This window comes from Triturus cristatus, chromosome 12 (assembly GCF_964204655.1).
Source record: "Triturus cristatus chromosome 12, aTriCri1.1, whole genome shotgun sequence".
NCBI lineage: Eukaryota > Metazoa > Chordata > Amphibia > Caudata > Salamandridae > Triturus > Triturus cristatus.
In genome coordinates, this window is record NC_140595.1 from 73997872 (window position 1) to 74011776 (window position 13905).

The window sequence follows — 13905 nt, forward strand, 5'->3', positions numbered from 1 at the left end:
ATGGGATATTGGCCAACCCATTTCAGCCATTGGCTAACTTCACTATGAGTGGCGGCATTTACTCTTTCACAAAGACCACATCCTCACACAAAGTAGTGCCATTCAGTACCAAATACTACTAAGGCAAAGTGGTTTTAGACCCAAAAATATTTTTAGCTTTTTGCCAGTTTTTTTCATATTGGCAAGTGCCTCTGAGCTCTTCCAACAATTAAGTTTGACAAACCCATCACAAAACAAAAGAAGTATTAAAAATGTCAAAAAGACTGCCAGCCTAGATCAGAACTACTGGATTTGCCAATGCTTTCTTTAATTAAGCTAGAGAAAGTCGCAATTGTTAAGCTTAAAAAATAACCGGAAACGAAACATGTGTTGTCAGAACGGCATTTTCGACACACAAAGTATCCTTTGTACGTTACAAAGCCTGAGAGTTTGCCATCTTCTTTGTAGTAGAACTCGCAGAGTTTCACTCTGTGGAATTCCGCGGAGTTACAAAAAAACTCAGTGGAATTCCGCGAACGGGCGGAAATAGGTACGTTACCCTGCTCATGCTGTGATTTAGTGCTGGGAGTTTGTTCCACGCTGAAAAATCAGCATAAATGGCACCACATGGCGCTCCAGAGGGCTATGCTTCTCGAGTTGATTTTGTGCCGCTCAAGTAGATTTTCTACTCGAGCAGCATCTTTCTGACGGCTAATGGTCGCTTCGGTCCACGTTGGAAAAATATCACTGGGTGCCCTCCTAGCAACCGAAAATCACACTAAAGGATGTCACATCTCACTCGTCAACTTAGCGTTGGTGAGCCCCACTCAAGAAAGAACTCTGCCATGCAGCGGTTGGAGGAATTTGGCACAAACTCGACGTTACAAGCATAATGTAGAGTGACCAAAAATCTGCCAATTCCACCGGGGGAGTGGAATATATCTCTCACCTCTACTTTTTAGCATTTAGGTGACAGAAAAAATAACTCCTGAGTGCAGTCATAGTAAGGATATTTTCTTTTTCAGTGTGTTATAAAATAAGCCTGTGGTTAAGGTAACTTGGGTGGTTGAAAAGTCAAATGTTCATTAGTTGATCTCTCTGTTGTTTTTCTGCTTCAGATGACTTCTACGATGATGTGGGATCGTTGGAAACATTATATCCCCCTCCACCTCCTCAACTACGGTAAACCATTCAATTTTTTATAGCTAATCGTTTAAGTAACATGACGCAATATATTTAATAGTTGAGTAGAAATAATTAAGAGACAAGCAGACTGTGAGACTGGGGGTGTGACGGAAGAAAGAGAAAAAGAGAGAAGGATATATAAAGAGAAAGAGGTGAGAAAGCGATATTGAGAGAAAGAAGGAGTGGAAGAGAGAGAGAGAAAGAGACAGAGACTGAAACACCGATGTTTGGCAGGTCCTGCATGCGGAACACTAGAGTGCATGGGTGTCTGTAGCCGGGCAGACATACATGGGAATTGGTGGCCTAGCATATGGAAATCCAGCCACTATGAATATGCTGGTCTTGAAAGGGGTTGTCGCATTTGGCAGGCAGCTAGTTCATAGAAAAACTTTGGCACTTATTTTATATTATTTTATTTTTACAATTTAAACACTAAGAGGTCCATTAGGATGGAGGGCGGAAAAACACCCCGACCGCCATGGAAGCGGAAAACAACCGCCCGCCGGCATCGTGGGAAAACCGGCGGCCAAAGTAGGATTAACCGCCCAAAAAAATACGACTGCGGCGGTACGAGGCCAAGAATAACTGCCCGTAGCAGGTGGAGATGGCCAAAATCCATCCGCGGCGGTCAGAATTGCGGCAGAAAAACAACAACCCGCTGCACCGGAAATTAGTATATGCCCGACGGTCCCACGGTACGTACCGTCATCTCCGACCGCCGCGGTCGCACAATGGGATGAATGGGAGAGCCAGTGGAAGAGCTGAAGCACAGCCACCGCGGCGGACAAACCGTCAAAAATATGGCGGACGGAGCCAAAACCCCACAAGAAGGCCAAAAAGTGCACACAGAAAACTAGACATGCCTCCCAAATACACAAAACACACCCCAATGACACAACCACATGGCAAAACGAAAAATACAAATCCCAGGACAACACACCTGTCAGCAACACCCCAATTGGACACATCCACATAGCTGAGTATAAAACTAGCCCCTTCCCTGACCACAATCTCTTGCAAAACTCCAGGCGAGAAGGGACACATACCCCAGCTGACAGGAGCGGCAAAGGACACAACATCACTAGCCACACCACACACAGCACCACCACCACCTCCACGCCAGCACAACTAACCCCCCTGCGCAACACACACCATACACAGCACAACCACCACTCACACTCCTGCACCCACAATCACTTTGCACACCACACACCATGGCCACACAGAGAATGCCCAAATTCACTGAGAGTGAGTTGAAGGTCATGGTAGATGAGATAGTCAGAGTGGAACCACAACTTTTTGGTACCCTGGTCCAACAGACACCATTAGCCACAAGGACACAAATGTGGGCTAGGATAGTCCAACGGGTCAATGCAGTATGGACCACCCCAAGATCAAAAAAGGAGATCATGAAGCGATGGCATGATCTGAAGAGGGTGGTCAAAGAGAGGAGGAGCAAGAACCGCGAGCTGGCTCAGAGGACTGGCGGTGGCCCTCCCATTCCACCAAAACCATTCACACAATGGGAGGAGGAGGTGCTTGCCATACTGTATCCAGAGAGTCTCACAGGAGTAGCCGGGGGAGTGGAGGCTGGTAATTACAAACAAATGACAACCGCCACTCTACAATGTACTGCCTTGCACAACTACAAAGCTACACCACCTAGGACACATACCATCCATCTGCACCACACACTCACAAAAACATGGCTCACAGATCCAACATTCACCCACTCCCATTCACCCCAAACATAGCTAACAACATAACCATGGGGGCATGTGTACAGGCAGACAGCACTACAACAACCATCAGGCCCCCTGGCCCACACCTGAGAAGGATGGATCCCTCCCCCACCCCACCCAGGAGCAGTTGGAAGCCATTGCAGTACACCAAACAAACTTACAGGTCGGTAGCCATCTTCCCTGGGAGGGTGTTTGTGTCTGGGAGGGCTGCACTACTACTCCCAGCATTCCCTCTGTCCCACACCTCAGCAGGATGGCGCCCTCCCCCACCCCACCCAGGAGCAGTTGGAAGCCATTGCAGTACACCAAACAAACTTACAGGTAGGTAGCCATCTTCACAATGAGGGTGTCTGGGGTGGGGTGCCTGCACCACTACTCCCACCATGCCCCCATCCCACAGCCTAGCAAGATGGAGCCCTCCCACCACCCCACCCAGAAGCATGTGTCAGCCATTACACAACCCTCATCAAACTTACAGGTAGGTAGTCATCTTTCCTGGGAGGGTGTTTGTGTCTGGGAGGGCTGCACTACTACTCCCAACATTCCCTTTGTCCCACACCTCAGCAGGATGGAGCCCTCTCCCACCCCACCCAGGAGCAGTTGGAAGCCATTGCAGTACACCAAACACACTTACAAGTAGGTAGCCATCTTCACAATGAGGGTGTCTGGGGGTGGGGGGCCTGCACCACTACTCCCACCATGCCCCCTGTCCCACAGCCTATCAAGATGGAGCCCTCCCACCACCCCACACAGAAGCATGTGTCAGCCTTTACACAACCCTCATCAAACTTACAGGTAGGTAGCCATCTTCACAATGAGGGTGTCTGGGGTGGGGAGCCTGAACCACTACTCCCAACATTCCCTCTGTCCCACACCTCAGCAGGATGGATCCCTCCCCCATCCCACCCAGGAGCAGTTGGAAGCCATTACACAACCCTCATCAAACTTACAGGTAGGTAGCCATCTTCCCTGGGAGGGTGTTTGTGTCTGGGAGGGCTGCACTACTACTCCCACCATGTCCCCTGTCCCACAGCCTAGCAAGATGGAGCCCTCCCACCACCCCACCCAGAAGCATGTGTCAGCCATTACACAACATTCATCAAACTTACAGGTAGGTAGTCATCTTCCCTGGGAGGGTGTTTGTGTCTGGGGAGGGCTGCACTACTACTCCCAACATTCCCTCTGTCCCACACCTCAGCAGGATGGATCCCTCCCCCATCCCACCCAGGAGCAGTTGGAAGCCATTGTAGTACAGCAAACAAACTCACAAGTAGGTAGCCAGTACGTGCACCCACCCATTTTTCACAAATGAAATGGTGCCATATGACAACACCAGCCCTCTCATTGCACAAAGAGGCATACCTACCCCATTGCCAAGCACAGTGTGCACACAGGTAAGCTAAGGAAACTGTCACAAGCACCAAAGTGTGACACAACAATGCACAAGTAGAGGTAAGCCAGGGCACAATCATGCACAGCAACTAGTTACATGTGCATAACCATGGGGCAAGTACAACAAGGACCATTCTAAAAATATGAAAGCATGTGTGGTGGCACAAATCAAGATATGCACATGACAGGACAAAGGGATGCAGGAGATGACAAGGGCCAGTCCATGGGCAGATGTGACGTCTGCTAGGTCAGACAAATAAACTATGAGTCCTCAATTAAACACATGTTGTGCAAGGCCCTAGATGGCAATAAGTCCCTGTAAACCTCAATTGTGCACGGTTCGCATGGTATGCCTTGACACCTCGCACCATGGACAAGTAATGCTTGTACCACTGCATCATGTCAAGAAGCACAGTACTGCACATAGTCAACAATGTGATGATCTGTCAATTGTGCAGTGTACAAAAAGTGAATGACACACAGCTAACACAAAGTTTTCCGGGTGCACTGCAATGACCATTTCACATCTGACCCACAGGTAACTAAGAACGCACTGCCGAGGACAACACCAGCAACCTGCAGAGCCAGTCTCCACCCCCGGTACAAGGACTCTTGGATGTTGACTTCCAGGATTCCATGGACGATGAGCTCGAGGCCGACCCATCTGGTGTGCCAGGGAGCAACAGGTCCCAGGATCCCATCGTCCCCCCCACCACATCTGCGGCAACAACAACTCCACAGCAGACCCCTGCTGTCACGGCCTGTGCGGCCACTGCCACCACCACCACCATCAGTGCTGCCTGCAATGCCCTCCCTGTCCCAGAGGATGCCCAACACACACCACCCATGGAGGAGGGCAGGGAGAGGATGGGGGTGCCCACAGTGGTGAGACAACAGATCTGTGGCAGCAGGGCAGGTGGGAGGGGCAGGGTCACCCAGGGACACCAGGAGGCTGGGACCCACTTCCTGGAACACATCACCAGAGTCCTGGGTGCATACGAACAGGCCCAGGGACGAACAGGCCGGTTGGACGATCTGTTGCACAAGCTCATCCTGCTGATGAGGTCCATTGACACCTGCATGGGACAAATCGTGGACCTCCTGGGACAGCAAGTGGCGGTACTGAGGGACAGGCATTGGCCCCAGACAACACCTCCTCCTCCCTCTGGTGGGCTGCACAATGACAGTTCACCATCCTCCCCTGCGCCCACAGAGAGGGGTGAGTCCTCAGACCCCACTGGCCCTGCAGCAGGCCCCCCCCAGCCAAACGACAAAGGGGCCGTCCCAAGAAGACCCTGGGAGTATCTGGAGGCCAAGCACCTGCCAGACGCCAGTCACGGAGCCAGCCATGATGGCAACCCTCTTCACCACTGGATTACCTCTTTGGACTGTCCTTCTCCACACTGCCTTGTGAATGGCATCTGTCTGTTGGACTGGGTCACCACAGCAATGTTGGGACAACTCGACCATCTCATCTACCATGAATGTCAACTCACTTCTCCCCCCCAATGGAAATATACACCCCCTCGCATCTCACCATAGTAAATAAAATATCCTCACACACATGTTGTTGTGTCTCATCCGTCTTTATTGCAGGGTGTACAGTCTTCAACATGATCACAATGTACCAGGAGCATGGGCTGTATGTAGGCAAGGAGAAGTCGAATGCACCTGGGGAAACACAACAGAACAACTGTCACTGGTCTGAGTGTGGCATCACAGACATCACACAAGCCCTAACAACAGGATAACCCAACATGCACATGTCACAATGGCCACCAAGTGTCAACATACACGTCCCGTTGATGATCCCAAATGACATGTCCTAGAAACATTTACAACCACCACTGAGTCTACAACTGGCTGATGCTACAATTCTCACATGCCCCTTCACGACAACAGCAATATCATCAGACAATGGGTATGTTGCACATTGAAACCCACCGTCAAGTGAAGTAGCGGGTGATGAGCTGTTCACGCAGGTCAACACCTTCCTCCTCTCCACTGTCCTCATCACTGGACACGGCTTGGTTTGCAGGTTGGGGCCTTGGGTCCTCAACATCATCCAGGAGCAGGGGAATCTCCTTGCGAATGGCTAGGTTGTGGAGCATGCAGCATGCCACAACAATCTGACACACCTTCCCGGGTGAGTATGCCAGTGCACCTCCGGTCTTGTCGAGGCACCGGAAACGTGACTTGAGCAGTCCAAAAGTACGCTTCACCACACGACGTGTCCTCCCATGGGCCTCATTGTAGCAGACTTCAGCCGGGGACCTGGGATTCCGCAGTGGGCTCAGCAACCAGGGACGGTTGGGATATGCAGAGTCACCTAGGCATGACAAACACAAATAGACATTGCAACATTGCAGAGTCTCAGGGCAGCAGGTCACACACACAGCACGCCACACGACTAGGCATACTCACCCACAATCCATGCCCGCTCTGGAAGAAGATTAGCCATCAGCTGGGGCACTATGCTGCTCCACAGGATGTAGGAGTCGTGAGCCGAACATGAGAATTTGGCACACACCTGCGAGATGGTCATATCTGCCAGGCACACCACCTGCACATTGATGGAGTGGTAATGCTTGCGATTGCGGTAAATGTGCTCATTTGCCTGTGGTGGCACAAGACCGACATGGGTGCAATCAATGGCCCCAACAACATTGGGGATGTGTCCAAGGGGATAGAAGTCTCCCTTCACAGCTGGCAATTCAGCAACCCTGGGGAAATGGATTTATCTGTCCTTGTATAGCATCATGGCGGACAGTACATCACGCAGCACCATGCTGAACATCGGTTGTGACATCCCACCAGCACTGGCCACAGTCTCCTGGAACGATCCAGTGGCAAAGCAATGCAGGGCTGCCATCACCTTATAAGTATGGGTGAAAGCTGTTGGATATGTCCTGTGTGGCTGCAGGTGGGGCTCCAACAGATCACAAAGGGTTTTCAGGGTGGCTCTGTCCAGGCGGCATTTCCGTAGGATCGCAACATCCTCCATGTCCTCCAGCACCGTCAAGTGACGAGTCAAATTTGGCCTCCTCCTTTTGGAGATGATAGTGGACACATGTCAATGCAATACATCATGAGGTGTGCACAGCATATCACGTTCTGGATGACACAACAACAATGACTGGCATCTATAGTGACTAACAGACCAGCTTACATGGAGGGACACCTTCAGCTACACAAAGGGCACATGTGTCAACTTACACTAGACAAGTACCTCAAACACCACCTTTGGCAATGTGAATGCACATAGGGATTTGGCCACAGCACACATGTGCACGCCTGGGAGTCTAGCATCCAGCATATGTGTAACTAATCAAAACCACTGTCTCATACCTAGCTGCTGTACCGGTCATACCTTAATGCATCATTACAACCTGGCACACATCCACCACACAATGACCACAGTCGGCGCTGGAATGATGAATGTGTTCATGAGTAGACATGAGAGGCAATGCTAAATAGATCAACATTCATCGAGACGAGCATTGCTGTGATGGTCACTGGACCTCAACACATTGTACACATTCTACAGTCCAGGACTACACTGTCCTGCCTACACCAACATCAAATCCTTAAGTGACATGTGAGTGGGTACAGGCAAATCTACGTTACACACACAAACATGGCATGTGTAGCCATCAGTGGAGTAAAGTGAACATTGGCATCGTGTGCACAATGATGTGCCATTGGCACTGTGCACTGTTGATGTTTGACAGATGTCCATCGCCATTGTATGGCACCCACATCGCGGTAGCTACCGCCTGGCACCGGCGGTGTGTCACCAGCACCCCCATTCACACAAGTGCGGTAGTCATAGGCATGGAGACATGTGGAAATGGCGGTTGGCATGCTGCGCCGCCAGAATGGCGGAGCCTCGTGTCAATGCATGGCACCCATATCGCGGTAGCTAACGCCTGGCACCGGCGGTGTGTCACCAGCACCCCCATTCACACAAGTGCGGTAGTCATAAGCATGGAGACATGTGGAAATGGCGGTTGGCATGCTCCGCCACTAAAATCGCGGCAGCGCACACCGGGCCCCTGCGGTGTTTCACCGCCATGGAGCACGCCCTAGAGCCAATGCAGCGCTCGATAGCGGTGACATGATGCAAGTTTGAAGATCGTGGTAGGTATGCTCCGCCACCGCGGAGGCGGTCATTGGATGCATTTGAAAGATACACCATCGCGGTAGCGCACCCCGGGCCCCAGCGTTGTATCACCGCCATGGAGCTCGCCCTAGAGCCAATGCGAGGCTCCATAGCGGTGACATGATGCAATTTTGAAGATCGCAGTGGCCGTGCTCCGCCACTGCGGTGGCCATGCTCTGCCACCGCGGAGGCGGTTATTGGATGCATTTGAAAGATGCATCATCGCGGCAGCGCACCCCGGGCCCCAGCGTTGTATCACTGCCATGGAGCATGCCCTTACAGCCAATGGGAGCCATGATTGTGGTGAAATGATGCAATTTTGAAGATCACGGTAGGCGTGCTCCGCCACCGCGGAGGCGGTCATTAGATGCATTTGAAAGAGGCAGACCTGGACCACCAATTGCTGCAGCTTGGCACCTTTGAAATGACCCCAGGGGGCTATATATGTGGGAGTGAGCCTCACATTGCCACTGTTCACAGAGCCTGCTGCCTGAGACCCCTCACCTGCTGCTGCCTCCAGGGACTGCTGCCTGAGACCCCTCATCTGCTGCTGCCTCCAGGGACTGCTGCCTGTGATCCCTCACCTTCTGCTGCCTCCAGGGACTGCTGCCTGAGACCCCTCACCTGCTGCTGCCTCCAGGGACTACTGCCTGAAACCCCTCACCTGCTGCTGCCTCCAGGGACTGATGTCTGGGAACCCTTGCCACCAAAATCTCCTGCTGTTGTCTCACATCCACAGTGATGGCAAGGACAGAGAAGATCCGTGCCAGTCCCTTCACGAGCGAAGAGCTGGAGGTCCTGGTGGACGAGGTGCTCACACAGTACCCAAGGCTATATGGTGCCCCAAATGTCGTGGTAAGTCTGCAACAGTGGTGTGGGAGGGCAGGGGGCCTGGGAGTGTGGGGTAGTGTCATGCACTGCCTGACATGCTGTCTCCAGTGGGAGGGAGTGTGTACCCAATGCCACAGCTTTCCCTCCCTGCACATGTATGTATGAGTGACCTGTGTTGTGTTGTCAGCCATACAGTGACACAGAAGGTTGTTCATGCTGTAGTCAGGACAGTGATTGCTTGGCTAGATGGCTGTGTGTGCCCCTGTAGTCCATCTCAGTGTGAGCCCAGCTGGCCTGCACAGTCCCCGCCTACAAAGATAAGGACAACTCACTCAACTTACAGAGTATGACATCAGTCTTGTCACATAGCACTCCAGCTATGGTCCATCTCAGCACTGTGGTTTGCACACAACTGCCCTTGTGATTTTGTATTTGTGATATCATGTCCATGCATGTGACCACCATGACACATTCAAATATTCACAGTATAGGGACATTGATGGCTGCACAGTCTTGTACACAGTGAGTCCACCCACAAACACAGGTCGATATGTGATGTATGTGTTGCTCAAGCAAACAATGGATGGAGATGTGGGCAGGCTATATTGTAGTGTCAGTGCTGGCATCCTGCATGTGTGTGAGATGTGCAGGGACTGTGTTCCCCCTTACACCTGCATGCTTTAACATCAGCTTTTCCCATGCAGGGGTCCCATGTGGGCTGTACTATAGTCTCTTATTGACCTATCGTTGGATATGTGATGATGTTGTATCTTGCTGCCATACTGATAGAGGTCAGTACATGGCACTGTGTCCCTGATCATTTCTCCCTCTTGTCTCCCATGCCTGCAGCTCAAGGTACACCAGTGTAAGGCCGTGTGGAGGGCCATTGCAGCAAAGGTGCGAGTCCTGGGGGTCTCAAACTGACGGCGCACCCACTGCCACAAGAGATGGGACGACATCAGCCGGCTGGCAAAGAATGTGGCGGAGATTACCCTGGGGCTGCTTCCTCGCACTGGGCGTCTGGCACGGCGCAGCATGACACCACTAATGGGGCGCATCTTGGCAGTGACATAGCCTGAGCTGGATGCACGTTTGAAGGAGGATCAGCAGCAAGCCAGGTGTGAGCATTTGGGGAGTCTGACTTTGGCTGGGAGTGGCTGCATGTGTACAGAGCCTGTGCCAGCGCTGGCCTATGTGATGTTGGTAGTGTGACTATGGCACGTAAGTGGCTGCTGGCCTGGGTGCCTGTGGCATGCATTTGCCCTACCTATACTTACAAAGTTGATTTGGAAGCTGTGCCTTCACATTACATTCTGAGTTGTGCTCTTCAGGTTTCTTCTGCATTGGTGTAGTCTTGGGAATCCCATGGGAGGTAACGGCAGTGTGCCCAATCTGACTGTGCGTACATCAATGAGTCCATTGCATGCACCCATATTGGAGAGGGCAAGATATCTTACAGCAATGTGCAGCATTCTATTGTCCCCAAGGTACGACATGGTGGGTGGCATGGGCTAATGTCTATTGTGGACTGTCATGTTGTAGTCTGGGTCTGTGTTGTCCCCTCCTGTTCCATCCAGTTCTGTCACTAGCAACAAGTAGTGTGCCCCCATCATGTCCCTAGGTGTGCTCAGAACTAGTTGTGTGTCTGTTTGAATAGAGCCACAGGCAGGGTGTTGTGCTGTGTGGTCATCACATGGCTCACTCATGCCTGAGTTTCCAGTTTCCACGCACTGCTTGAGTCTATGTAGTGAGTTGGCACGATGTGATTGCACAGGGTGGTGTGCAACATGTAGATTTGCTCAACTTTTGTCATGCATTGCTTGCATATGTTTGTTCTGTTTTTACCACTGACCTGACCCTATATCTCTCTGTCCCATGCAGCATCACCTGTGATTACGGAGGGACAGGAGACGGACACCAGTGGGGGTGAAACTAGCACCACAGCTGCCCAAGAGCCCAGTGACACAGATGTCACCAGCGCCTCAGAGGGGGACAGGAGTCTGCTGGAGGAGTCCCAGCCTGAGACGCAAAGCACCACATCATCAAATGCCAGCGGGGATGCATCCATGTTGGAGGGCACAGGGAACAGGGATTCTGCATCGACTTCCACCACACAGCGGCCATTGCCCACCCTCCCAACCACTTCCTCTGGTGCTGCCCGTGTCCGCCTCAGTAAGAGGGGAAGAGTGTCCTTCACCCCTGGCACTGCTGCCCCTGTCCCCCCTGCTGCCATCAGTGCTGAGTCTGTGGAGATTTTGCGCCAGCTGTGTGTAGGCCAGACAGCTCTCCTAAATGCCTTTATTGACCACAACAAGAAATTGCCCCAGGTGGTTGCTTTCATGGAGGACATACATTCCGACGTGGGTGGGCTGCACCGGACAGTCCAGGCTTTGTCATCAACAGTGACGTCTGCCCTGCAACAGGCACATTCTCACAGTCCATCTCCAGTCCCATTGTTCACCACCCAGGCAGTGGCCACATCTGACGATAGTGACCACGGTCCACATACATCAAAGTCACGATACAGCACACGGAGCACACAGCAGCAGCAACCCAAGTGGTCCCGGGCGCAGACACCATCCCCACAGAAGTCCAAAGCCACCCCAGAGCGCAGGGGGGAAAAGCCCGTCAGGCGACACCAGTAGACAATTAGCAAAGTAGCAGACCTCAGGCACACATGCCTCAGTGGCATCCCAATCCAAGGACTCTCCTGCATCGCGCAAGGATAATCGTACAGTGTCTGTGCCCACCAAGGAGGTGCTGCATGCCAAGGGTACACCTAGGAAGGGCTGAAAGGCAGTATCACCACCACCTCGACTCCCATTTCAAGCCCAGTGAAGCAGGGGCCGGAGGGGACTGTAGGGGTGACACCTAGTAAACAGGGGAAGGGGGGCAGAGGCGAAGCAAGGCAAAGCGTTCAGCTGGGTCCAGCACATCACCAGAGGGGCTGCCAGCGCCTGCTGCAGCAGTGGTGGTGAGTGTGGCTGTTGTGCCCATACCACTTCCCATTGATCCACAGTCAGTCAAGCCATTTAGGATCCCCTAGAAGTGGAAGGGCAACCCTCCACAATCTCCCAGCCACACCGTGACTCCCGTCTGCATGACTCCACCTCCACGTGCCACTACACCACCTGGTCCAAGCAGCCCTCAGGCTTGCCAAGCCACTGATAGCTCTACCTCAGCTGTTCCGCTCAATCCCCCGTCAAGTGTCCCGACAGTCCCCGAGGCACAGCCAGCTCCCAGTCCACCTGACAGCCAAGTCTGAGTGATAGTCACCCTCACACACCTGTGTCTCACGCAGGTGGGCCTGTACTGCACTTTGTTGCCCCCTGACTGTGTTGCTGACCATGGAAAGGTACAGTCGCACACATTACCTGTGCAGCTTCTCATGGACTCGGTCTGCAGTTTGTCATGCCCACTGGCCTTAACGTTCACTGCTGTGTTGGACCCTTGCCTGTGCAGCTTCTCATGGACATACTCTGCACTCTGCCCTGGCCACTGGCCTTGTTGTTCACTGCTGTTTTGCCCTTGCCTGTGCAGCTTCTCATGGACATGCTCTGTACTCTGCCCTGCCCACTGGCCTTGTTGTTCACTGATGTTTTGCCCTTGCCTGTGCAGCTTCTCTTGGACATACTCTGCACTCTGCCCTGGCCACTGGCCTGGTTGTGCACTGCTGTGTTGAACCCTTGCCTATGCAGCTTCTCATGGACATACTCTGCACTCTGCCCTGGCCACTGGCCTTGCTGTTTTGCCCTTGCCTGTGCAGCTTCTCATAGACATACTCTGCACTCTGCCCTGGCCACTGGCCTTGTTGTTCACTGCTGTTTTGCCCTTGCCTGTGCAGCTTCTCATGGACATACTCTGCACTCTGCCCTGGCCACTGGCCTTGCTGTTCACTGCTGTGTTGAACCCTTGCCTGTGCAGCTTCTCATAGACATACTCTGCACTCTGCCCTGGCCACTGGCCTTGCTGTTTTGCCCTTGCCTGTGCAGCTTCTCATGGACATACTCTGTACTCTGCCCTGACCACTGGCCTTGTTGTTCACTGCTGTTTTGCCCTTGCCTGTGCAGCTTCTCATGGACATACTCTGTACTCTGCCCTGACCACTGGCCTTGTTGTTCACTGCTGTTTTGCCCTTGCCTGTGCAGCTTCTCATGGACATACTCTGTACTCTGCCCCGACCACTGGCCTTGTTGTTCACTGCTGTTTTGCCCTTGCCTGTGCAGCTTCTCATGGACATACTCTGCACTCTGCCCTGCCCACTGGCCTTGTTGTTCACTGCTGTTTTGCCCTTGCCTGTGCAGCTTCTCGTGGACATACTCTGCACTCTGCCCTGGCCACTGGCCTGGTTGTGCACTGCTGTGTTGAACCCTTGCCTGTGCAGCTTCTCATTGACATACTCTGCACTCTGCCCTGGCCACTGGCCTTGCTGTTTTGCCCTTGCCTGTGCAGCTTCTCATGGACATACTCTGCACTCTGCCCTGGCCACTGGCCTTGTTGTTCACTGCTGTTTTGCCCTTGCCTGTGCAGCTTCTCATGGACATGCTCTGCACTCTGCCCTGCCCACTGGCCTTGTTGTCCACTGCTGTGTTGGACCCTTGCCTGTGCAGCTTC

The 13905-nt window shown here is 52.6% G+C and overlaps 1 protein-coding gene across 1 annotated transcript in view; it reads left to right on the forward strand.

The window, feature by feature from the left end:
- Positions 1 to 13905, forward strand: part of LOC146772573 (uncharacterized) — a 141224-nt gene that overhangs the window by 80511 nt on the left and 46808 nt on the right. The window contains exon 5 of the mRNA XM_085639555.1: positions 1098 to 1161. Coding sequence (XP_085495681.1) covers positions 1098 to 1161 — 64 coding nt within the window. The remainder of the gene's footprint in view (positions 1 to 1097; positions 1162 to 13905) is intronic.